At 42.1% G+C, this 27,731-nt stretch overlaps 1 protein-coding gene across 1 annotated transcript; it reads right to left on the reverse strand.

The window, feature by feature from the left end:
- Window positions 1-9,250: 9,250 nt before the first annotated feature.
- On the reverse strand, window positions 9,251-27,506 carry WDR89 (WD repeat domain 89). Its single transcript, XM_056545275.1, has 3 exons — window positions 27,315-27,506; window positions 24,501-24,572; window positions 9,251-12,744 (listed from the first exon to the last, which is right to left on the reverse strand). Exon 3 carries the CDS (start codon window positions 12,709-12,711, stop codon window positions 11,560-11,562), a length of 1,152 nt encoding a protein of 383 aa, XP_056401250.1. The 5' UTR covers window positions 12,712-12,744; window positions 24,501-24,572; window positions 27,315-27,506; the 3' UTR covers window positions 9,251-11,559.
- Window positions 27,507-27,731: the final 225 nt, after the last annotated feature.

Consider the following 27,731-nt stretch of genomic DNA (forward strand, 5'->3'; position numbering starts at 1 on the left):
GTGCCAGACCTGTTGAATGAGGGACATCAACTGAGCCCAATGTACCCCTTTGACTTATTATGGGATCTGTTTGGTTACGTCATTTTGACAAGAAGAATTGTGCTGCTTGTTGTGCGTTGTAAATTACTGAATAAGGCTCGGAATGAATCGGGTTGGTCCAGGTTTAGGCTGATCATACCTTTACAATACTCATCAGGGAGGCTTTGTATAGGTCATGACCAGTGCACATGTTTAGCTTAGTTACAGGGAAGGGTTAACATAGGAAGCAATGTAAACTATTGCACACATGCCTTTAGTATGTGGACATGTCACTTAGGAAAGATGAGTCACCCGCAGGAAGCTCCTGAGTCATATTTCGGTGACATTGGATCAACACAGATTGGGGTGTGAAGGTCTCTTATCTTCTAAACTATTAAATTATGAATGAGTAACATGTCAATTCTAAGAATACATAATATAGTAGGACTGTGCGCGTACAGAACCTGGCATCACTCTTGACATTTTGGTATGTACTTGTATTAGCAAATTCAAAACAGTAGAAATGCGCCTACGGCACTGCGGTAGTAGGGAAAAACCGATCCCTGGGTTAATAAGGTTCTTGCTTCTAGATAGTGGTGGTGCTCAGGCTGTAAATAATATGCAGCAGTGGTAATCATATGAAGAAAAGAAAAGCCGGCCACTCACCATAGTCCATCTTCTGGCTTTTATTTCAGAATATAATATTCACAAATACACAAAGGGAGGGGGAAGGAGCGGGGGGTACAAAGGCAACAAGCTCTGTTTCACACTTAGCAAGTGCTTCTTCCGGCCATATCAATGGCCAGAAAAAGCACTTGCTAAGTACGAAACGGAGCTTGTTGCCTTTGTACCCCCGCTCCTTCCCCCTCCCTTTGTGTATTTGTGAGTATTATATTCTGAAATAAAAGCCAGAAGATGGACTATGGTGAGTGGCCGGCTTTTCTTTTCTTCATATGATTACCACTTGTATTAGCAAAGCTGAGGCACTTTTCTCACCATACCTCACCATAGTGTTGTTTCTCTATTAATTGCTAAATTGACAATTGTTACCATATACCAATTGTGCGTCTTTACACTTCTGTATGAAAACATATATTAAAAGAGTACTGCAGCCTAATACATCTTATCCCCTATCCGCAGGATTTGATCTGATTGCAGGGGGTCCGAATGCTGGGTCCCCCCGCAATCTCCTGTATGGGGCCCCAGCTCTGCTGCGGCTCTCCCCGTGCATGAGGAGTGTCGCTCGCAGCATGACGCCTTGCCTGACATGCCCCCTCAATGTATTTCTATTGGAGAGGTGGAGATGCTGCGTTCCTGCATCCCTGCCTCACCCGTGAAGCTGAATGGAGGGGGCGTGCCTGTCCATCTCTTAGTGAGGTCGACGACACGAGCATTGGCCGCGCAGAGCCACAGCAGTGCCGGGTCCCCGTATGATCAGACACTTATCCCCTATCCTGCGAATAGGGGATAAGTTGTCTATGGCTGCAGTACTCCTATAAAAGGCAAAGGCCACACAACACATCCACAGTGTATTCCATGCTGCGGACGTGCTGATGCCAGTCACTACAGAAAGCTCCCTGCTTCGGCCGGGTAGCCCTGTGTGTCTGCTCATCACAGTGGATATTTCACTGCAGATCCGCTACGAGCAGACACACAGGACTACCAGGCCACAGCAGGGAGCTTTCTGTAGTGACTGGCAGCGGCACGTCCGCAGAATGAATTAGGCTGCAGATGCGCCATATGTGACCCTACACTAAAGATGGTAGTTTTTTTTTTTCACAATTTGATTAATTCTTGTAATAGATTGTTTATTTTTCAACACATGTCCCTAAATGTAAGAATAGAAGTGGGGACAAACACACACACTAGCCTATATTTATTGTTGCCAATGTGCAAGAATTCTGGTGCAATTTGCAAACATACCTTACTGAAAAAGAGGGAATGTGACTTAGAAAAAAAACGGCTTAGTCCAAAATGTGGCACTATGCACCAACAACTGCACTAAATTTTGGCACAAAAAATTGTTGTAAAATCAGCCAATATTAGAATATTTACCAAAATCTGTGCAGAGGTGATGTTGACCAGTTGCTCACAGCAACCAGATTGCTTCTTTTATTTTTTTGAAAGGGCCCCTGAAAAATAGAAGAAGCGATCTGATTGGTCACTATGGGCAACTAGGCAATTTTCCTTTGCACGGGTTTTGATAAATCTCCCCAATAGTCTAAAATTAACTGAGCCACTGTGATAAATTATATTTGTGGTCAAGTCACATATACAGAGTGGAGTATACCACTTGGGTGAATAATTAGGCCTGGGGTGTGCCTGGCAGGCAGTGAAGGGAATCCTAAAGAGGGAGGGGGGGAGGGGGGGGGGGGGAGGATACCGTGAGAGTGACTGTTTAATTAAAGAAAAAAGACATCCCGTCTTTCACGCTGCTGACAGCACCTGTGTGGATCAGGTGGGTATATAAAGACCAGACTCCTCCCATAAATCAGGTTAACTTAAAGGGGTACTCCACTGCTCAGCATTTGGAACAAACTGTCCAAACGCTGGAGCCGGTAGCTCGTGATGTAATAGTCCCGCCCCTTATGACATCATGCCCGCCCCCTCAATACAAGTCTATGGAAGGGGGTGTGACAGTGGTCATAGACTTGCATTGAGGGGGTGGGATGCTTTTACTTATAAATTTCATTCTGAGATTGTTTTTTCGTGACATTCTACTTTAGGGTAGTGGTAAATGTTTATCGATACTTAAACAATATATTTGTGAAAAATGGAAACAATTCATGAAATTTTTTTTCTCTAACTTTGAAGCTCTCTGCTTGTAAGGAAAATAGACATGCCAAATAAATTCTACATTGATTCACATATACAATATGTCTACTTTATGTTGCATCATAAAGTTGAAATGTTTTTTACTTTTTGAAGACAGAGGGTTTCAAAGTTTCAAAGTCAGCAATTTTCCACTTTTTCAGGAAATTTTCTAAATCAAAATTTTTCAGGGATCAGTTCAGTTTTAAAGTGAATTTGAGGGTCTTTATTTTATAAATCCCCAATAATGGACCCCATTCTGAAAAATGCACCCATCAAAGTACTTAAAGTGACATTCAGAAAGTTTGCTAACCCTTTAGGTGTTTCACAGGTATAAGAGCAAAGTGGAGGAGAAAATTATAATCCTCCATTTTTTTTACACTAACATGTTATTGTAGCCCCATTTTTTTCATTTTTACAAGAGGTAAACGGTAAAAAAGACCCACAATGTGGATGTAAAGTGCTCTGTGGGTGCACTAGAGGGCACAAAAGGGAAGGAGCGACAATGGACTTTTGGAGGGCGAATTTTGCTGAAATGGTTTTTAGTTAGGAAGCCCCCATGGTGCCAAAACAGCAAAGAAAGGGGGGGGGGGGGGAGACAACACATGGCACACTTTTTGGGACCCTACACCCCTAAAGGAACATAACATGGGGTAAAGTGAGCCTTAAAACCACCCACAGGTGATGAACAAACTTTTATTAAAGTGGGACGCGAAAATGACACATTTTTTATTTTTTCACTAAAATGCTGGTGTTACCCCAAATTTTTTCATTTTCACAAGGTGTAATAGGAGAAAATGCCCACAAAATTTGTAACCCAATTTCTCTAGAGTTAGGAAATGCCTCATATGTGGATGTAAAGTGCTCTATGGGTGCACTTGAGGGCTCAGAAGGGAAGGAGAGACATTTGACTTCTGGAGAGCGAATTTTGCTGAAATGGTTTTTGTGGTGCATGTTGCATTTAGGAAGCCCCCATGGTGCCAGAACAGCAAAATAATAAAAAAAAACACATGCCATACTATTTGAGAAACTACACCCTTCAAAGAATGTAGAAAGGGGGTAAAGTGAGCCTCAACATCCCACAGGTGATTGACAAACTTTCATGAGAAAGTGAGACTTGAAAAGAATGTTTTTTTTTTTTTTTTCACTAAAATGTTTCATTTTCACAAGGGGTAATAGGAGAAATAGCCGCCCAAAATTTGTAACACTATTTCTTCTGGGTAAGGAAATACCTCATATCTGGACGTTATGGGGGAGATTTATCAAAACCTATGCAAAGGAAAACTTGCCCAGTTACCCATGGTAACCAATCAGATCGCTTCTTTCATTTTGCAGAGGCCTTGTTAAAAATGAAAGCAGTGATCTGATTGGTTGCTATGGGCAACTCAGCAACTTTTCCTTTGCACAGGTTTTGATAAATCTCCCCCTATGTGCTCTGCGGGTGCACACACAATGCTCAGAAGAGAAGGAGCGTCACTGAGATTATGGAGAGAGAATTTTGTTGGAATAGAAGTCGGGGGGCCATGTGCATTTACAGAGCCCCCTGTGGTGCCAGAACAGTGGACCCCCCACATGTGACCCCATTTCAGAAACTACACCCCTCACTGAATGTAACAAGGGGTGCACTGAACATTTACAACCCACTGGCATTTGACAGACCTTTGCAATTAAATGTTTGTTCTGGAGCAATGGAGTCTTTGTAAACGCACATAGCCTTCAATTCAGGCCAAATTTTCTCCCCCCCCCCCCCCCCCCCCCCCAAAAAAAAAAATTTTTTTTTTTCGCTCCTCTTCTGAGCATTGCAGTTTGCCCACAGACCACTTTACATCCACATATGGGGTATTTCCATACTTAGAAGAAATGGTGTTACAAATTTGGGGGGGGCTTTTTCTCCTATATCACTTTGTAAAAATGAAAAATTTGGGGTAACACCAGCATTTTAGTGAAAAAAAAAAAAACAACTCATTTTTGCATCCAAATTTAACGACAACTTGTCAAAGACCTGTGGGGTGTAAATGCTCACTGCACCACTTATGTTCCTTGAGGGGTGTAGTTTCCAAATTGGGGTCACATGTGGGTGTTTTGTTTGCGTTTATATCAGAACCGCTGTAACTATTAGCCATCCCTGTGCAATCACCAATTTAGGCCTCAAATGTACATGATGCATCCTCACTCCTGTTGCGTGCCCGCAGTTCCCCGCATTCTGATAATCTTTCTGGGTACTGTAGTGCTCCCATTCCCCAAATTACTCTGGTTGCCCGTCTTTGAACCCTCTCCAGCTCAACTGTAATCTTTCTTGTACACTGGTGCCCAGTACTGTACACAGTATTCCATGTGTGGTCTGACTAGTGATTGCCTCTTTTAATGCACCCCATGATTTTATTTGCATTGGAGGCAGCTGCCTGACACTGGTCACTACAGATAAATTTACTATTAAAGTCTTATGTCCTTTTCCATGTCAGTCATCCCTAATATGTCCCATTTAATACATATTCCCAGCCGGGATTATTCCTCCCAATGTGCATAACCTTACATTTACCTGTGTTGAACTTGCCAGCCCAAGCATCCAACCTATCAAGATCTATTTGTAACAGTGCACAGTCCTCTATTGTGTTCTCTACTATACACCGTGCACTGTCCTCTCGTGTTAACCACTTTACAGTGCTTGGTATCATCTGCAATAATTGACACTTTACTATACAATGATGCCTGTTGTAAGCATCAAGATATTAGAGTCGAGTTTAAGGCCAGATTCACACAGCCGAAAATGTGCAGAATGTCGACCCGGAAAACATGGACAGACATCGTGCACACTCTCATACAGCAATGCATATCCGAGCAGAATCCGCAGAAAGCCTAAAGTCTATTCTTTCAGAGGGAGCCAGAATCGGGATTTCCATGGCAGAAACATCTACCATGGAAATTCCGCCATGTGCAGTGCCGCAGAACGCCATTGAAATTATGGGACTCTGCTGCAGCAGATTGTCTGTGCAGAATTTTTTTTTCCCTGAACATAGCCTAAGATAAAAATAGCAGCCAACTGGAGGAAAATGAAAATGACAGCAAATATCTGTATCTTTTATCATCTATTTTTGCCAACTACTTATGAAAATGAATCCAGCTTCAACCATACATGAAGAGCCAAGATCTACCAGAACAGGAGCTGCTGATTATTAATGTCAAAGTTCCCCAATCTGTGGCTCCCTACCTGTTGCAAAACTACAACTCTGATGGGAGATGTACAGGGTGGGCCATTTCTATGGATACACCTTAAAAAATTGGGAATGGTAGGTGATATTAACTTCCTGTTTGTGGCACATTAGTATATGTTAGGGGGGAAACTTTTCAAGATGGGTGGTGACCATGGCGGCCATTTTGAATCCAACTTTTGTTATTTCAATAGACAGAGGGTCCTGTGACACATCAAACTTAATGGGAATTTCATAAGAAAAACAATGATGTGCTTGGTTTAACGTAACTTTATTCTTTCATGAGTTATTTACAAGTTTCTGACCACTTATAAAATGTGTTCAATGTGCTGCCCATTGTGTTGGATTGTCAATGCAGCCCTCTTCTCCCACTCTTCACACACTGATAGCAACACCGCAGGAGAAATGCTAGCACAGGCTTCCGGTATCCGTAGTCTCAGGTGCTGCCCATGTCGTATCTTCACAGCATAGACCATTGCCTTCAGATGACCCCAAAAGACACCCATAATGTGGTGGTCACCATCTTGCTGGAAAAACTCAGGGAACAAGCCAGCTTCAGTGCATAAAGAGGGAAACACATCATCATGTAGCAATTTAGCATATCCAGTGGCCTTGAGGTTTCCATTGATGAAGAATGGCCTCACTATCTTTGTACCCCATATACCACACCATACCATCAATTTTTGTGTTCCAACAGTCTTAACCCTTTAACGACCAAGGACGTATATTTAAGTCCTTGGCCAGCTCCCGCGGTGAACCCGCGTCATATCGGGTCGTTCCCGGCATGTATATGAAGCCGGGACCTGGGGCTAATAGCGCGTTCAAAGTTTAAAGCTGCGTCTAAAACGAAAGTTGCTGGCAATCAGTGTGTGCAGTGTTATAGGTCCCTATGGGAGCTATAACATTGCAAAAAAAAAATAAAATAAAAAAAAGGAAAAAAGTTAATGTGATTTAACCCTTTCCTTAATAAAAGTTCAAATCACCCCCCTTTTCCCATAAAAAAAAAAAAAAAACACGATGTAAATAAAAATAAATATAACCATATGTGGTATCGCCACGTGCGTAAATGTCCGAACTATAAAAATATATAATTAATTAAACCGCATGGTCAATGGCGTACGCGCAAAAAAATTCCAAAGTCCAAAATAACGTATTTTTGGTCGCTTTTTATATCATGAAAAAATTAATAAAAAGCGATCAGAAAGTACGATCAATACAAAAATAGAACCGATAAAAAAGTCAGATCACTGCGCAAAAAATGAGCCCTCATACCGCCCCATACGAAGAAAAATAAAAAAGTTATAGGGGTCAGAATATGACAATTTTAAACGTATACATTTCCGTGCATGTAGTTATGATTTTTGTAGTACGACAAAATCAAACCTATATAAGTAGGGTATCATTTTAATCGTATGGACCTACAGAATAAAGAGAAGGTGTAATTTTTAATGAAAAATGTACTGCATAGAAACGGAAGCCCCCAAAATTTACAAAATTGATTTTTTTCTTCAATTTCGGTGCACAATGATTTTTTTTCCCGTTCCGCTGTAGATTTTTATGTAAAATGACTGATGTCACTGCAAAGTAGAATTGGTGGCGCAAAAATAAGCCATCATATAGATTTTTAGGTGCAAAATTGAAAGGGTTATGATTTTTAAAAGGTGAGGAGGGAAAAAACGAAAGTGCAAAAAACGAAAAACCCTCAGTCCTTAAGGGGTTAAAGGGATCCATCCAATGTCGGTTAGTGTCAGACCAATAGCGGTGGATTTGTTTAACTTCACCGTTCACATAAAAGTTTGCCTCCTCACTGAACAAAATCTTCTGCGTAAACTGAGGGTCCTGTTCCAATTTTTGTTTTGCCCATTCTGCAGCACCTGAAACTACGGATACTGGAAACCTGTGCTAGCATTTCTCCATCAGCGTGTGAAGAGTGGGAGAAGATGACTCAGGATGATCCCAGGACAGGCAGGGGGAGAGGAGCGTGTGGCGGCAGCGGTCTCAGGCCCCGCAAGAGCCGCTGAAGTTCATTGAGTTAAAGAGCTCGCTTTAAATCATTGATCTGCAGTGGCTTCTGCTGGGCCGTGGGGGGTGGAAGGGGTCGCAGAAATAGCTGATAACTTATACCGATGTTATGGTATAAGTTATCAATATCGGCTTTAAAATTCACAGATTATCGGTGTCGGCCCTAAAAAAAAAAAATCTATATCTGTTGATCCCTAATACACATTATATAATGCAGTCACAGAGGGAAAACACTGCAGATATGGAACTGTATGCAGCTTCTTCAAAAGGGAAACTGACACATGGATCAACCTCACTAACCTGAATATACAGGTGATTAGTAAGGGTGATCCTGAGTCAAACTACATCTCGGGAATAGCTGAGTCAATTGGGGTAAGGAATACATTGTTTTATTCAGGATCACTTACATTAACCACCTGTATATAACCACCAGGTTAGTGGAGTTAATCCATTTATCAGTTTCAATCTTTCTAAATGACCGAATACTGTACTCACTCCAGAGTGTAAACCTATAAAACACAATAAAAAGCATTACAGTATTATAGTACTGTACCAGTTTGTGTAAGCATTACAAAATGTGACTGCTACCCCCTGTGCCATTTCATTCCCCCCCGCCACGTTATTCCTCTTTATCCCAATGCCACTTCATTCCTCCCCCCTTGAACCCCCCTGCCACTTTATTCCCTCTGTGCCCTGGGCCAAAATTATTCCCCCCTTGATTTCCCTGTGCCATTTAATTCCCCCTGTATTACCCTCTTTGCAAATTCATCACTCCTTTACCAACCCCTGTGCCATTTCATCCCCCCATGCCAATAAATTCCCCCTTTATCCCCGTGTCAATGATGTGGCCGGTGGACATACAGAAGCACTGTTTAAATAGAGGTGTATACCTCTGTGCTGGGGCTACTGCAAGGGGGTGCTATGAGGGAGCCCGGGCCCCTTACTGGAATAATGGCTGTAGCAACGGAGGGACCGGTGTACAAGGTGTTGCCGGCACATAATCCTGGCTGACCCCTATTGAGAGTGTTTGGTCCACTATTGGGTGTGTCCGCGTCCTTTACTGGGAGTGTCCCCTATTCGGAGGGTGCAAATAAATTAAGTCTTATGGGATTCTGCCGGGGAATAAAAAAAAAAAAAAACTGCTTGCTATTTACTGTACAATTTCAGATTCACAAAGGGATAGCTAAAACTGAAACAGAAAAAATAAAACTTTATTTTGCACATATTTATTGTTTTACATGTTCCAGAGCCAAATTTATATTCAACATAGAACCTGCACGCTCTGCTTGGCCAGACGTGCATCTACTTTGAACAGGGCGAGAGGAAAAAGCCGGGAGACTTGTTAGCTTATCTCAGAGTACAAATCGAAACAACATTTCTGACCATTCATTCCTCCAACATCTATGAGGGGAAGATCTGGAGGCCCCATTCACATTGTATAAAGGGGGCAATCTTTTAAAACCAGCGAGTTTGGCTATTTAAAATGTAAGGTGCATAGCTAGCTTCACTCCAAGAGTTAATAGATAATTAAAAACAAGTGGGCAACTCCTATAAAAACATGAAACTTCTATGTAAAAAAGATTTAAAGGGGGTTCTCTGGCCCTAATACATCTTATCTGATTGCGGGGGTCCTTTCGCTGGGGACCCCCGCAATCTGTCATTCAGCACCCACCTTTGCAAGCTCTCCACAGCGCTGGAGGCTCCGAGTGTGCAGCGTGACGACACGACACGCCCCGCCCCCTCAATGCATGTCTATGGGAGGGGATGTGATGGCATTGGATAGGGAATAAGATTTATTAGGGCCGGAGTACCCCTTTAAGCACCCAACATATATGTCTAAAAATAATGGATGATGGCATCACTTCAAGTATTCATTCAATATCCAGTGGGTACAGATTAAAAAAAAAATAATTACCTATTGCCTTAAGTCATTTGTGTATGCTTGCAAGGAGACATCTTCTGAACAGAGGCAGGCAAGACCACTTCAATGGCACAAAATGCTGAATACATGTCAGCCAGCATGCTGGGAGTTTTAGTTTCACCACAGCTGGAGAGCCATTGGTTGTAGACCACTTGTGTAGAGGGCTCTTCCAGGCAAGAAAAATATTTATCTGTAATGGACCATTCATATATTGCCTTGGGCACATGGGACACCCAGGGGTCCAGATGAGGGTGGTGTCTGTATGACGTATAGCGTTTTCCCCAGAAACGCTGAATGGGGAAAAATAAAAAAGGGAGGCATGCAGAGGTACATTATGGAATGAGAATTGTATAGGGTGTTATCCTATCGATAATGTGTATGAGTCCTTACTTCTATACAGCTATGTGCACACAACATTTAAATGAATGTTTGATCTATGAGCCATGGAAATCTCCTGCATATATAGATAACACAGGCATCAATGGAGGCCACGAGTATCCTGATATAAACCTCTGATTTGTAGAGGAAGCACAGCGTAAACATAGAAAGGCAGTCAGGCAAAGAGGAATATATGACCAGCACGTACGGAGCTAAAAATCCACTAACACGGGTGACCCGTACTAGTCTGGTACCCGCGGTGCTCAGCTCTGGGTTAGTGATACATGTAGCAAGCAGGAAAAATGAGAAAGCAGCACTCACCAACCAGGACAATACTTTATTTAGGGGATGAAGTCATCACAGGTACAGGAGGAAGTAATGGTGTGAGGCAGGGGTTGCCCTTGCCTCACATCGCTACTCCCGCCTGTACCCATGATGATTTCAGCAACTGAATAAAGTGTCGTCCTGGTTGCTGAGTGTCGCTTTCTCATTCTTTCTGCTTGCTACACCGTAAACATAGCCTTACACACACAGATCTTGCCAAAACGGAAGGAAATCGAAATGCAGCAAAGTAGAAAAACCTTTGCTTTGGAAAATATTTTTTTTTTTTAGGGATCGGTACTGTAACTTGATCAGAAGAATTCAGCCAAAGTACTTAAGTGAGCAGGTGGGCTGCAGAACTAGGGCAGATGATCTAACTTTAAGTAAGCTAGCTTGAAAAAAAGATGGCTACAATCATTAAAATGTACAAATATAAGAATGGACAATACAGAGATCTTTCTAGTTATCGTTTTCTACCCAGGCCTGTAACCATTCAGTATGGGATTCTTTACTGTAAGAGCAGTGAGGCAATGGAACTCTATGCCACATGATAATATAATAGCTGATTCATTTAAAAAGAGTTTAATTTATTCTAATTCTAAATTTGGATTTGTGAAGAATATTTTCCCTAGGACTGGGCAAGTGGCATCTGTTTCAATGGGTGTTTTTTACCTTCCTCTGGATCAACAAAGTAGCATTATATACTGGAATCCGTGTGTCTTTAACCTTATCAGCTATGTAAAATTCCTTGAATGGATTCTTCTCCCTTTTCTGCAAACATATGGTTACTGCACGGTTTGTATATAAGGGCTCTTGCTGTAGTTACATTTATCTACAATTCTATGGGCCTATAGCTAGGACTATTCTTTCTGATGGCAATCACTTCTGCTTGGTCACAAATGATTTGTTGTTGTGCAATCGAACCCTCTGCTGCACAGAAGAAGCCATTTTTAAGGAGTCTCTCTTCTTTGGGGACAAGTCCTTGGCTTTTGGTTTCCATAACAGAAGTTGCGCATCTTCCCCACCAGTTATCAGAGAGCCATCCTCTCCACCCCAGTAGACTGAGCGCACAGTGGCAGTGTGTCCTCTAGTTAAAGTTCTTACATGGGTGACCTTATCTAAATCACAGTTGAACAAACTGATGTCACCATTGTGAGACCCTCCAAGAAGCAGTAAAGTGTCCTGTTTTTTATGATAGACACCATCAATGAGATAGTCGATGTTATACCCGCTAACATTTTCCCTTATATCCTCTACTTTACAGAGTGTTATTGGTTCCTCTGTGTCTACTTGAGCCAGATCCCACCAGAGGAACCCTTCATTGTGTGTCAGGCAATATACCTGCTTATAATCCCTTCCTGCCCACCCAATGATATTCACGGAAGAGTCGGAATTACAGGTGGTGGTTAGTGCATCATCTTCATTATTTTCATTGATATCAAACACATTAACCAGGCCATCGGTGGAGCCAGTGGCCAACAGGCTTGGGTTGGTTGGATGAAAGCGAACTTGAGTGATGTCATCATTGTGAGACTCTGAATAAGCACCAAGAGGCTCTTTAGATCCTGTATCCGGAGTGTATCTTCCATCCCAGAAGACCAGGAACGCATCATCATCTACTTTTTCTGTGCCAGCACAGACGACAAGATCATTACAGCTGATATCAAAGCTGATGAAGACATTGGACGGGTAACCAGTAAACTCTAGCACGGCTCCAGTCCCGCACACTCGAGCATCCCAAAGCCTTACAGTAGCATTGCTGCACGCTGAAAACACTAGATTGCTGTTTGTGTGGGAGAAGCGCACGCCGCTCAGCACATCGGGACGTGCATTATATTCCTGAAGGCAGGCCATGGTTTCCTTGTTATATAATCTAATTGTTTTATCTGAACACAAAATTGCAACTGTCTGACAGTTTTTTTCCTCCGTTGATTCCGACACATCAATGTCAAGTATGTAAGTAGCGCTGTCTTTCATGGCTGAACGCTTTGCTATGTTAAGATGTGAAAGCTGTTCTTCTAAAGCCTCCATGATGATGACGGGCCTTCCGTTTTCCTTTTAGATCTAACAAAAACAAAATTATATTAATTAAATGAACTTACATTTGGTATAAACAGATTTTCTAGATATGATTATTATCCAGCTATAAGTTATACTAAAAGGGATCTGATTACAAAGCTGGAGCAGAAGGATCTTGTGGTACATGCCCTCCAAAAGAACATTACATCAGTCAAACTACATGTGGCTACCTTTAATGGGTATCCGCCCCTTAACATCTTATTCCCCTATTCTAAAGGATAGGGGATAAGATGTCTGATCGTGTGGGGTCCAGCCACTGGGACCCCACGTGATATCTAAGCAGTCACGATGGATGTACTGAACACAGTAGCTTGGGGATACAGTGTTAGTACACAGCCATCATGCCTCCTCTCATAGACATAAATAAAGGAGGTGTGACACTTCTGGCTTTGGCTCAAAAACTGCAGTGGCAGATATCCAAAAACTGTCAGAAAAAAAACCAAGTGGAAACTTAGCCTCAAGGTACGTTCGCACATACAGGATCCTGTGCAGATTTGATGCGCAGGATTTGTAACTGCAGATTAGAAGCTGTGCTGCCATTTAGTTTACATCGAAATCTGCAGCAGAAAATCCTGCACATCAAATCCGCGTTCGTGTGAACGTACCCTAAAGCTTCTGCACCAGCTTTTTTTGGTATAGAAGACACAGATTTTAGCCCTTGTTTGTTCAAAAATGTGTGCCTTTTTGCACCAGTCGCATCAGTTTTTATAAGTCTAACCTTAAAAGGCATACTCTGCCCCTAAACATCCGGCCACTGGGAACCCCTCCTCCCTCGATCTCCGAGCTGGTGACCGTGGCGTTTAGAACATGGAAGCGTGGAGCTTCCATGTTTGTGACATCATACCACGCCCCCTTCATTCATGTCTATTAGGAGACGGCGTGATGGCTAGTGCATAGTCTATAGGAGGAGGCATGACTGCTTATATGGAGGGGGTGTGGAGACTGTGGTTGCCTGTCATCCGGCACGGAGTGGAGTTCCTTTGGACAGGAGATGTTTAAGGGCAGAGTACCCCTTTAAGTCTCATTTATTACAATGTATGCCAGGGAGCTGGTATGGATTTCAAAGTGCAGCATGTGGGGCAGGCACAGCAGCACCTGAACCATCTGCTCCACCTGAACTGTCGGCCTCCAGGACTTTAACTAAAACTGACCTTTCACACACCAGCCTTTTAGTAAAGTTTTGATTGGTCTGGGCTTGAGTGTTCTGACCAGGAATCAGGAGAAGTGCACAGCTCTGCTCTGAATTTATCAGCGGACTACAGACTACAGTAAATGGCCAATGTCTGCTGACAGATTCACGGGGCAACAATTTTACCTAAAGGAGAACCATTGGACTTCTAAGCTATTCCATAATATAGTCTTAAACATAGTTTGAGGCGACTTCACACTTTGGTTGCACCTATATTAGCTGCTCCCTTGCCTCCCAATCAGAAACTGATGCTGTTCAAAAGTGGCATCAACTAAACTTCACTACCCATGGCACACATGAGGCTAACTAGGGTACAGTAAATACAGCCACGTTAATGCATCTGTCAAACACTTGGCAGGCCTCATGCAGTAATATATTGAGAGGTCCTGTAGTAAACAGTTGCAGTCTATGCCGATTATAGCCCTTAAGTACACGCTCAGATTATATTCACTAAGTGTGCTTTATTAGCAGCTTTTTGCCATGAAATTTGAGCAACGCAACCTTAGAAAACGGCCGGGCCCGGAGCCAGCGTCAGGTCAGTACTGGGTGACACTGCATCTAATGATAGACTCTCACAGTATACCTTACGTATAACATTTCAGCTCTCTTTATCCGTACAACCTATCTATCCAAGTGGATGTTTGCTGCACCGTGCAGGTGACTGTAAGTGCATTTAATCACCTGTAATGACAGACCCCTGGATATTGGGAGTAAATTATATTTTGGGTACATTTGTCAAAGCAGAAAGCCAGGTTCACACACAACAAATTACATAGGGACTGTGTTCAGCAAGAAAGATTTTATAGTAGATCAATATGGTGTTTTCCGCTGACTTTAGGTGAATACAGAGCCAGGGGAAAATAGGATGTAATAACAGGCTGTGTCTGTGACATTGAGGTTTATAAACCTGTGGCCATCCAGATTAAGGATAATCCCACGTGGTGCCCGCAGATTAAATCCACACAGCCTATATTTCTAACTAAAGTATCATGCAATATAATAAAGGATGAGAGGCAGTAACCTGATAATACAGTCTAGCAATAAAATGGTTAAAATGCATAGTCCCTAGCTGCAATGTCCCCTGTAGGAAGGCAACAAGCTTATTGTCTATAAGTGGGGTCTGTCCTGTGTGTAAAATACCCATGAATGATAGAGAGTCCCCTCTTATGTTAGGATCACACAATGGAATTCTGAAGGAATATTCCATCCGGAGATTCTGCGGCAGCGGGTTTCAATGAGATTCTGCTGCACTTGGCACACAGCAGCATTTCCGCAACATATGTTTCTGCTGTGGAAATCCAGATTCCGGTGTAGTGCCATATTTTGTGTTTTTCCATGGAAAGTGTTACATGACTCAGCACTTTCCAGTGCTGGACTAAGGCTGCTGCATTGGCTGACACGCACACACCGCCCCCAACCATTGGTTGTTGGGGGGGGGGGGGTGCACGTGCCACGTGACCACCTATACTGTGTGTGTGTGTGTGTATAACACTCTTCTCTTCAGTGTGTGTTTGGCTCCCACAACATTCATTCCCCGCTATGGGGATCGTGCTTGCAGGGGAGAAGCAGAGCTGACAGCTTCTTTCCCCCGCAAGCGCGATATCCCCACATCAGGGAATAATAGATATGTGACCAACGGGTGCAGCTCTGCTTCTTCCACCGCATGCACGATCCCAATTAATGCTGTGGGAGCCAAACACACACTGAAGAGAAGAGTGTTACACACACAGTATAGGTGGTCACGTGACACGTGCCCGTCTGCCCATATTTTTCAAGTGGACACTGTGTACGGAAATAACTGAACATAGCCTTAGGGCTTACTTGATTTCCTCAATAGTTCCAGCATAGTACCTACCATTGACTTCTATGGGGGCTGAGCTGCAGTAATCCAACATGGCCACTACACAATGTACAGAGCTGTCTGCTTCTGGCTCTGTTTACTGTGTATATGCGGGCAGTGCACATCTGGCATACAGCAGATAGGTAGGGTGTTGTGTGTCAGGCCTGAGAATAGGTCATCAGTCAAAAAATCCTCAAAAAAAACTCTTTACGGGTCTATTCACACGTACAGTATTCTGCGCAGATTTGATGCACAGGATTTTCTGCTGCAGATTTCAATGTAAACTGAACACAGCTTCAAATCCTGCGCATCAAATCTGCGCAGAATACTGGACGTGTGAATAGACAATAAAAGGGGTTCTCTGCTTTGGATAAATTTCCACGGGCGAATGTCCATACACAAAATTTCCACGCAGACTTTCCCACAACAGGGGAGAGCAAGCATAACATACCGGCACTAGGACCACTCGGAAATGCACAGTTTCATAAAAACAATGCATTTATGTGAGGATTCCACCGAAAGAACAGATATGTCTATTCCTCCTGCAGACTCAGATATCAGGCTTTCCGTGGCAAAAAAATTCTACTGAATGCACAGTGCAGAATGCCATTGAAATGTCTGTTTATTTCCTCTGCGGAATTCTGCACGGAAATTTAATTGTGTGGACATACCCTTTGAAGTATATACTGAAAAAAGCAAAGCATGTAATTGGGGGAAAAAGCTGGCTGCTAGGCTGCGTTCACGGAGCATTTCTATATGTGCATTACATGTCAAAATACGTAGACCTGAGATGTGTGCCCCACAGTTTTTAATGCATATTCTGTATTTTTTATGCTTTCAGGGGGGTACTCCGGTGGAACACTTGTTTTTTTTAAATCAACTGGTGCCAGAAAGTTAAACAGATTTGTAAACTACTTCTATTAAAAATCTTAATCCTTCCAGTACTTATTAGCTGCTGAATACTACATAGAAAATTTTCTTTTTGGAACACAGAGCTCTCTGCTGACATCACGAGCACAGTGTTCTCTTCTGACATCCATGTCCATTTTAAGAACTGTCCAGAGTAGGAGAAAATCCCCATAGCAAACATATGATGCTCTGGACAGTTTCTAAAATGGACAGAGATGGCAGCAGAGAGCAATGTGCTCGTGTTGTCTGCAGAGACCTCTGTGTTCCAAAAAGAAAATAATTTCCTCTGTAGAATTCAGCAGATATTAAGTACTGTAAGGATTAAGATTTTTTTAATAGAAGTAATTTACAAATCTGTTTACCTAACTGGCACCAGTTGATTAAAAAAAAAAAGGGGGGGTTCCCCTGGAGTACCCCTTTAAGAAGGGCACCGGTCAACAATTGGAAAATTAACCTTGAACCTAAGTGTTCATTTACATTGTGGGGCACTAGCTGATTCCGTATGATTCCATCACTTCCCATACCTACAGAGAGCAGCCCCCCGCCCCCTAAAGCTGTCCTCATTGTGGCCAGCCCCCGAAGTAATGTTGATGTGGGAGGTGTAACAGGGGTATGGTATTAGGGAGAGCTTTCAGGCATCGACCAAGTGCGCAAGCTATGACGTGATTTGTAATATTGGACGCCGCACAACATGCTGCCTAAATTCAGCACTTTTATACAGCAGGAGGGCCTAAAAAAAAAAAAATAATTGTCAGAAAGAGGAGCCATATAAACAAAAGTCCTGAACACTTTTTTTCAAAGCACATCCCTAGAAACCAGGTTGTCACCAATACTATGCTTCTTCATCTCCGACAATCTGCAGCTAAACTTTGGTGGAAAAGCCCTTTTAAAAAATAAAATAAATAAATAAGCAGAAATCAGTCCATAAAGTGACCCATCACATTTATAGCATCAAAACAGGCACCAAACAACAAGGAAACGTCTTCATAGACACAGAGCAGCCGCATCTATTCGCTCAGGATCAGAGAGACAGGAAATAGCAGATCTTCCTAATAAAAGCACAAGGCATTCTCAAATAAAGGCGAAGGAATCAGACGGCATTTGCTCATTTCCGCAAGAATTTTTCTTTCTTATCACAAATCAACACAGAGGAGTTTATGAGCAATGAAAGGATCTGCAACTCCTCACTATATACCCCTGGCATATAGTGTCTAGTTCTACCTTGGTTTGTGTCACCTTATCTGGCACCAGGAGAGTGTATCCCTCATAATAAAATAAAAAAATAGGATTCCCAGCTCCTGATTTTCTCACAGCAGATGTGTCCTAAATAAAGACAAAAAGCTGATGAAGGGCCAGTTTAAAGGGGTACTCCGGTGAAAACCTTTTTTCTTTTAAATCAACTGGTGGCAGAAAGTTAAACATATTTGTAAATTACTTCTATTAAAAAATCTTAATCCTTCCTGTACTTATTAGCTGCTGAATACTACAGAGGAAGTTCTTTTCTTTTTGGAATGCTCTCTGATGACATCACAAGCACAGTGCTCTCTGCTGACGTTATTATAATAATAACGCTTTATTTATTGTTGTCCTTAGTGGGATTTGAACCCAAGTCCCCAGCACTGCAAGGCAGCAGTGCTAACCACTGAGCCACCATGCTGCCCTTAGCATTCATCTGCTATGCATGGTTGCTATAATGGACAGAGATGTCAGCAGAGTGCACTGTGCTCGTGATGTAATCAGTGTTCCAAAAAGAAAGGAATTTCCTCTGTAGCATTCAGCAGCTAATAAGTACTGGAAGGATTAAGATTTTTTTTAATAGAAGTAATTTACAATTATGTTTAACTTTCTGCCACCAGTTGATTTAAAAGAAAAAAGGTTTTCACCGGAGTACCCCTTTAACTTAATAGCTTAGACAATTCTGCTAACGGCAATTTGGAAAATGAGGAGATTAGAATTTTATTAGAGGGGTTTATATTTTAAAAACATTTTAGTTTTTTTTAAACCCTTAAAAAGGGGTACTCCACTGCCCCAGCATTCGGAACATTTTGTTAGGAATGCTGGGTGCATGTTGCAGGGGTTGTGAAGTCACGACCACGCCCCTTGTGATGTCACATCACGCCCCCTCAATGCAAGTCTAAGGGAGGGGGCGTGGCAGCTGCCACACACCCTCCCATAGACTTGCATAGAGGGGGCGTGGCATGACTACCCCCGAAGCCCGCACCCATTCGAAAGAAAAATGTTCCAAATGCTGAGGCAGTGAAGTACCCCTTAAAGGGCAATTTCAGCCTTGAGGATAAAGGCAATTTTTATTTTTGCCCTTTTGTTTTTTCCTCGTAAGAGCCAAAACTTTCTTATTTTTCCATCCACAGACCTATATAAAAGGGCTTGCTTTTTGTGCAAAAAAATAGTTTTTTGTAATGACACCTTTCATTTTACCATAGAATTTGCAGCATAACAAAAAATGTTTTATTATGTGTGTGTGTGTCAGAATACCCCTCTGACTTGTGTATAGTCGCCTGGTTCACCTCTGCTACATCGTTCTTATTACACAAGCTATTTTCCTATTTGTAGCACTGCAGAAATAGCTTGGGTGGAATTATCCGGCATTTTCTTCCCTTCTGGAACAAAAGCAGTGTTCTTCTAAGCTGGTTGCCTAGAGCGCAGTGCTGACCACGAGGCGGGTACATGCTACTGCTAAAAAGGCATCTAGATCACACTCTCTCTGGCACCCAGACCACATCAGCTGAGCGCTTCTACAGTCATACAAAGAATTATAGAATTTTGTTTTTCTAATTACGGTAACTTCCCTTGATCCTAAAGAAATGGATGCGGTGATGTATATGAGCCTCAAAATAAATCCCATAGAAATACACAGGATCCAAAAACAGTGGCCGACCTTTATCATTGTCTTTAGACTATTTTTGGGTCTAGAAAAAAGGTGCAAAAAAGGCGCGAGCAAGGTTTATTTGCACCTTTTGGTTTACACATTTCTGTTGATTTTGAGTTGCAATCCACTGATTTTGGCAATACACATGATATGGAAGGATTTTATGAACTGCGCCTTTTTGTGAAAAGGCGCAAAACCACCAAAAAGTTTCTAAAACTACACCAGCCAAGACTAAGGGTGGGTTCACACCACGTTTTTGCAATACAGTTCCTGTATCAGATTTTTGATTAAAAAACTGATTCCTCAAAACGTCACTAAACTGTATCAAAACGTGTGTACAAGTTTTTATCTGTATACGGTTAAAAACCGTAGAAGGTTTGAAAAATGATGTCCGGTTGCATCCGTTTAAGAAAAAAAAAAAAAAAAAAAAAAACAGATTTTTAACTTTGCACTCCATTATGAATAAAGTTTCACTTGTTTGATTGAAATTCCAATAAAAAAAAAAACAGATAAAAGCCAAAAACTGTATGGTGAAAACTGGATGGAACCGTAAGCACATACAGTTCTGTACGGTTCCCATTGACTCCCATGTTAAAAAAATTAAAATAAAAGTATATGGTTTAATACAGTTTTTCACCCGGACCAAAAACCGTGGTCGGCGATGGTTTTCTGAAAAAAAAAAAAATAAAGTAAAAAACCGTATGGTTTGAAAAACGGAGACAACCGTATACATTATGATGCATACGGTTTTGAATGGGAAGTCTATGGGCACGGTTTTCTGTACGGTTGCATACTTTTTTTTTATGAAATCGTATGCTGAAACCTTATAGTAAAATTGTGGTGAACCCAACCTTAGCTTAGCTTTTTGGTGTATGTGAAGAGAGACATTTCAGAAAATGTGACCTGCACAAAACGTATTAAATGCTCTGTGACCATTTAATAAATGTGGTTCTCCTACACATTACCAGCACACAAAATAAGGTGTAGAAAAATGCTTCACTTACACCTACAATCAAATGCCGGCCAGTGACCTTAATAAAATATGCCCTGAATAATATAGGGCTAATGCAACATTAAATGGGAGAAATAACGTCTGAATGCTCTTGATGTCTGTTGACACCAGAGAGAAGGCTCAGCCATGCAGGATTTTGCCATGTTCAACAGACCATCCCTATACTGGCGGGGCAGGCTGCCGAATATCCCAACTAGGACTGCCAGGAGATGCTGTGGCCTCTGCAGCGTACATGGAGTATTGGCTTGGTGGCTATACAAATTAATGGGCAATGGTGTTCTACATAGTCATGTCAAGTCCACCACAATGGCTAATAAAGGGGGACCCTCTATCAGGTATATATGCACTGGGGCTATAGGGTTGGCACAATCCTCTCCTTAATGCCCTATTCTGTTTCATACACATTATAAACCCTTACAGCAATGTTTCCCAACCAGGGTGCCTCCAGGTGTTGCAAAACTACAACTCCCAGCATGCCTGGAAAGCCAAAGGCTGTCCAGGCATGCTGGGAGTTGTAGTTCTGCAACATCTGGAGGCACCCTGGTTTTGGGAAACACTGCCTTACAGGATCATGGGGAATCCTGTACATCACTTTTTGCAGTAATAGTACACCCTGGTGGTCACACTAAGTAATAGCAGCTCATGGTCGGTTCATAGGGACATTCATTAGTTGTACACCTTTTTTCTTGTTTATTTAAAATCGTAAAATTTTGCGCAGTTGCTGCGGATGTTTTTATTTTTTTGTACATTTTTTTTGGTGGAGCATTTCCTAATCAAGTGTACTGTTTGGGGCACCTTGGAGCACTTTATGCAATGAAAATGAAGTGGTGTCTGTTTTTATTTTTGCGCACAACTTTTGCGCAAACCTACACCACCTAATAGGTCACGTACATATGTGTCAGATGCCAGAGCACAAAGCTTAAACCTAGCTCTGCAGCTCACCTGGTTTCTATAGTTGACCAAAATGTATTAAAGGGGTATTCCAGGAAAAAAAATTTTTTTTTATATAAACTGGCTCCAGAAAGTAAAACAGATTTGTAAATTACTTCTATTAAAAAATCTTAATCCTTCCAATAATTATCAGCAGCTGAAGTTGAGTTGTTCTTTTCTGTCTGACAACAGTGCTCTCTGCTGACATCTCGGCTTGTCTCGGGAACTGCACAGAGTAGAAGAGGTTTGCTATGGGGATTTGCTTCTACTCTGGACAATTCCCGAGACACGTGTCAGAGAGCACTTAGAAAAGAACAACTCAACTTCAGCAGCTCATAAGTACAGAAAGGATTAAGATTTTTTAATAGAAGTAATTTACAAATCTATTTAACTTTCTGGAGCCAGGTGATATATAAAACATAAGTTTTTTCCTGGATAACCCCTTTAAGTTCTGTGCACAATTTTGGTAAATTGTGAGCAACTATGCAAAACCTACACCAAGCAAACATGGGTAAAATCTCTACCTCACACCAAAATTGATAAATGCCCCCATATAGTCCAGAAATTTGTTAATGTTCAGCTTCTAACTTTGCAAATAGCAATGAATATCCCTTTAGTAGGAGACCCAATGGATGCATGCCTCTGTATGATACTGACTAGAGATGAGCGAAATTACAGTAAATTCGATTCGTCATGAACTTCTCGGCTCGGCAGTTGATGACTTTTCCTGCATAAATTAGTTCAGCTTTCAGGTGCTCCCGTAGGCTGGAAAAGGTGGATACAGTCCTAGGAAAGAGTCTCCTAGGACTGTATCCACCTTTTCCAGCCCACCGGAGCACCTGAAAGCTGAACTAATTCATGCAGGATAAGTCATCAACTGCCGAGCCGAGAAGTTTGTGACGAATCGAATTTACTGTAGGTTCGCTCATCTCTAATACTGACGTCCATTTTACAGCCACAAATTCCTGCCCAATAGTGTTTTGAGGAGACGCCCCCTTCACCAGTATCAATAAATGACGATATATGTGATAGGGCTAAATCTTCTTCTTTTTATATCCATTAATAGGTCACCTGGCTGGATCTTCCGAGGATTGCCTATAAAGTCTGGACTGGATTCAGCATAATAGAGAGCAATGAAAAAAATTATAATAATAATAAATAAATAGATATGCATGTAGAAGCATATTTGAACAAAAAAGGAAATAGAGAAGTTAAGTAAAGAACTTATGGTGAGTGATATACGTATGTGTAACACGTCCTACCTCTAATAAATACAGTGGGTAGAATTAGAATAATTATAAATTAATAAGTCTAAGTACTGTGTACTTGTATACATATGCAAATATAGACTGAATGAAAAATGTGTGCAATACACTGCAATATAGATATACAATACATAAGTTGGTATATATACACACACACACACACACACACACACACACACACACACTATACTAAAAAGTGTGTGCAAAAGTAGCATTACTCCCTTAAAGGAGTAGTCCAGTGGTGACCCAGTGGTGAACAACTTATCCCCTATTCTAAGGATAGGGGATAAGTTTGAGATCGCGGGGGGTCCAACCGCTGGGGCCCCCTGCAATCTTCGGTACGGAGCCCCGACCGCCCGCGGGAAGGGGGCGTGTCGACCTCCGCACGAAGCGGCGGCCGACATGCCCCCTCAATACAACTCTATGGCAGAGCCGAAGCGCTGCCTTCGGCAATCTCCGGCTCTGCCATAGAGATGTATTGAGGGGGCGTGCCAGCCGCCGCTTCGTTAGGGGGTCGACACCCGCTATCTGGCCTGAGAGCCGGGGCCCCGTACAGAGAGATCGCAGGGGGCCCCAGCGGTCGGACCCCCCGCAATCTCAAACTTATATATAAGTTTTTCACCACTGGACTACCCCTTTAAGAGCAGATACACAAATAAAAAAAATATATGAATTAATACATAGGGTCAGAAATAATGTGCAATAATGTCTATATCCAGGACCTGTCCAGACATGGTGTAGAGTCAGACAGATGAACTAGTCTCCTATTATACATCAGCAGACTATCCATCTACAGTAATAAGTGGCTACTGCATAGTGTACTTTATCTTATCAAAACGATTACAACTACCACAAGGGCTCTGTGTTAAGTCTGAACTGTATATTTCAGTTAATATATAATTTATATTAAATATTTTAATTCATATTTGTCTAGATTACTATCTCCTTCATCTGTACCTGAAAACTATTAGTCAGATGTAGATTAGATATACCTAGTAGGACTGTCTCTTCTATGGTTTGTTCACACATTATTTTGGGCCATTTTTTTTCAACCATAAACTGCTATAAATAAAATTGACCAAAAGTGAGGGTAAAAAAAAAGGTTTTATTTTTATAGACTTTTGTGGGGGTCGTGACATCACAACATGCCCCCTCAATGCAAGTCTATGGGAGAGGGCGTGGCGGCTGCCACGCCCCCTCCCATAGACTTTCATTGATGGGGTGTGGTGTCACGTCACTGTGGACGATGCAGTTATGTCACGACGCATCCAGCGTTCGGAACAAAATGTTCCGAGCGCGGGGGCAGTGGAATACCCCTTTAAATAGGTATCCCAAGCTAAACTAACGTATCCCCTAAGCACAGAGTAGGGAATAAGTGTCAGATCTGAGCGCTCTCTTCAGCATGTATGACAGCTGCTCCTTTCTAAACAAGTCAAGGACCCGTTCTGAGGATCTTGGGGTCCCAATGGTCAGACCCCCTGCAATCTGACATTTATTCCGGCTGATTACCACCTGCTCTATTGCCAAAATATCAGCAATCACACTGATCATTAACCGGCATTAACTCTTTGCAGAAATCAATGCCGATCGCGGCATCTAGAAGTATAAGCAACAGTTGCCTGTTAGCTCTCTGCACTTATTGGACCCCCAGGCAGCGTGATCACAGGAGTCCAATGAGTGAAGATGGCGGCCAGAGGCCTCTTTCTTACCTTTTTGTCACTGTGTGGCACTCCTTGTACAGTCTTCCCCAGGCAGATTGCTTATAACAGCTCCTGTGGGGACTTGAAAAGTGAGAATAAAATTATAAAAAATTTGTTTTTAAATATATAAATTGTCCCTTCCCCCAATAAAAATTGTAAACTGCATCTGTCCCAAAAAAATAAACTTAGTGCAGATAGGTAAACAAAAAGGATTTTTTCTTGCAGAGCTGGACCAAGAAGGTTGTAAAGAGACAAGGCTCTTAAAGGGTATAATCAAATGGCATTTATTAAAAGCACATCAACGCGATACACACGCGTTTGCCCGGAATATCCCTTTAAGGATTCAGCCGTTTTCTCCACCTCGCCTTCAAAAAATCATAACTTATATTTTCATCCACAGACTAGTATGAGGGCTTGTTTTTTGCGTGACCAGTTGTCCGTTGTAATGCCATCACTCACTTTACCATAAAATGTATGGCGCAACCAAAAAAAAAAATACTATTTGTGTGGGGAAATTAAAAGGAGAACCGCAATTTAGCAAATTTTGGATGGTTTAGTTTTCACACCGTACAATTTACGGTAAAAATGACATGTGTTCTTTATTCTCTGGGTCAATACGATTAAAATGATATCCATGATTACAAACTTTTCTATTACTGGTGTGCTTTAAAATTTTTAAACTTTTTAAACAAATTAGTACGTTTAAAATCCCCCCCACTTTGAAGGCCTATAACTTTTTCATTTTTCCGTATAAGCGGCGGTATGAGGGCTAATTTTTTGCACCGTGATCTGTACTTTTTATTGATACCATATTTTCTTATATAAAACTTAATACATAAAAAAAATTGGGGGGGGGGGGGGGGGAATAAAATGCTACAGAGACAGCAATTTTTGACTTTTTTTCGTTCACGCCTTTCACCGTATGGTATTATTAAAATTATATTTTAATAGTTCGGATATTTACGCACATGGCGGTACCAAATATGTATATTCATTGTTTTTTTTGTAACCACTTTAATAGTCCCCATAGGGGACTATCTATAGCAATCATTCAATTGCTAATACTGTTCAGTGCTATGTATAGGACCTAGCACTGATCAGTATTATCGGTCATCTTCTGCTCTGTTCTGCTTGATCGCAGACCAGAGCATAAGACCCGTGGAAGGCAGTGGAGGCAGGTGAGGGGACCTCCGTCTGCTGTTCTGGATTATCGGATCGCCGGCAGCGCTGCGGGCGATCTGATCATCCATTTTAGTGTCCGCAATGCTGCAGATGCCGTGATCTGTATTGATCATGGCATCTGAGGGGTTAATGGCGGAGATCCGTGCAATCGCGGATGTCCGCCATTACCAGCAGGTCCCTGGCTGCTACCAGCAGCCGGGACCTGCTGTGCATGACCTGAGCATCGATCCAATGCTCGCGGTTATGTATAGGACGTAAATGTACTTCCTGGTGCGTTAAGTACCACCTCACCAGGACGTACATTTACCTACTGCGTCGTTAAGGGATAAAATAAAAAACACGACAGCAAGCACCGGCATAACATGGTGGGGTGAGGACTGCTCGGAAACTGTCTCCATTGACGACAATGTATTTCCAAATGGAATCCGCAGAAAGAATAGAAATATCTGTTCTTTCTGCGGACGCGGAATTGCTGCATCATGTGCACAGAATCCCATTGAAACCAATAGGAGTCGCCTACAGCGGAATGACAGCAAGGATTTTCTTGTAGAACTCCGTGCAGACATTCCGCCATATGAACATGTCCGTATACGCAGCATATTTAATGCTGTGCAGCAAGGAAGTATGCTGCGTATTCCTCTATGAGCAAACACACTGTGTGTGCAGTAAGGTTTGGAGGTGGGCCCACAAATCATAGTCAAATAGGCACCTTGGCCCCACCACCAAACCTCACTGGGCACACAGAGCTACCGCGGGAAAGAGCAAAATTGTATTTATTTTTTTATTTCACCCCACAAATAATTTATTTTTGATTTTGCCAAAGATTTTGTGGTAAAACCAGTGATATTGTTACATGGTATAATTGGTCCCGCGTATAAAAAAAAAATAAAAAAAATAAAAATAAAAAAACGCCTCATGTTGCCTTTATAGGTGGTAAACTGAAGAGTTATCGCTGTTATAAGGGGAGGAAGTTAAAGCAAAGACACAAAAACAAACACTGTCTGCAGCATGAGATGGTTAAAAGGGGAACTCCAGTGGAAATTATTATTTTTTTAAATCAGAAAGTTAAACAGATTTGTAAATTACTCCTATTAAAAAAAAATCTTAATCCTTCCAGTACTTAGCTGCTGTATGCTCCAGAGGAAGTTGTGTAGTTCTTTCCAGTCTGACCACAGTGCTCTCTGCTGACGCCTCTGTCCCTGTCAGGAACTGTCCAGAGCAGGAGAGGTTTGCTATGGGGATTTGCGCCTACTCTGGACAGTTCCCGACACAGACAGAGGTGTGACTAAAAACAACCACACAACTTCCTCCGTAGTATACAGCAGCTGATAAGTACTGGAAGGATTAAGATTTTTAAATATAAGGTCATTTACAAGTCTATAGCTTTCTAAAGCCAGTTGATATGGAAAAAAAATGTTTTCCACCGGAGTACCGGACCGCTATTCCTCCAATGACATCTATGTTATGTACGTGGCAGATTTATAACACAAACCCTGTGTGCAACCCAGAAAAGCCTCCTCCCTGCGAGCTGGGCAAGTGACGAACTACAACCCCCAGATGGCACTGACAGCCGCTGCAGTACACTTACTAATCCGTCCCATCTATTACCCCGCTGTTGTAGTGTAACCCTGCTGCACCTACCTCTCTAGACAGAATCACGACAGCCGTCAGTGGCCACCTACACTCTCAGGCCCATGTGCATAGTGGAGGAAGACATGTTTGTACTACGCGCAGCCGCAGTACACAGCGTCCTAGTTCAATAGCCCCGCCCAGTCTGTACGTGATTGGCCACATTTTCGAGAAAGCGTTTCCTGGGTAACTGGGGCTAGTAGGATGTTCCGGCGCTATGATGACGTAACACTGGAGGAGTGCTTGTGTGTTTTGTCGATAAAGTTTATTGACAGTAGATGTATAGACGGAATTACTATGGCATTGTTTTCCAAACAGTGTGCCTCAGGCTGTAGCAAAACTACAACTCCCAGCATGCCCTGTCCGGGCATGCTGGGAGTTGTAGTTTTGCAACAGCAAGAGAAACACTGTTCAGAAAACAATGTACAA

The sequence above is a fragment of the Hyla sarda genome, chromosome 11, assembly GCF_029499605.1.
Source record: "Hyla sarda isolate aHylSar1 chromosome 11, aHylSar1.hap1, whole genome shotgun sequence".
NCBI classification, from domain to species: domain Eukaryota; kingdom Metazoa; phylum Chordata; class Amphibia; order Anura; family Hylidae; genus Hyla; species Hyla sarda.

Excerpts from the sequence above, each read along its gene's own strand:
- WDR89 (XM_056545275.1), bottom strand. The coding sequence starts at position 12,711 with ATGGAGGCTTTAGAAGAACAGCTTTCACATCTTAACATAGCAAAGCGT.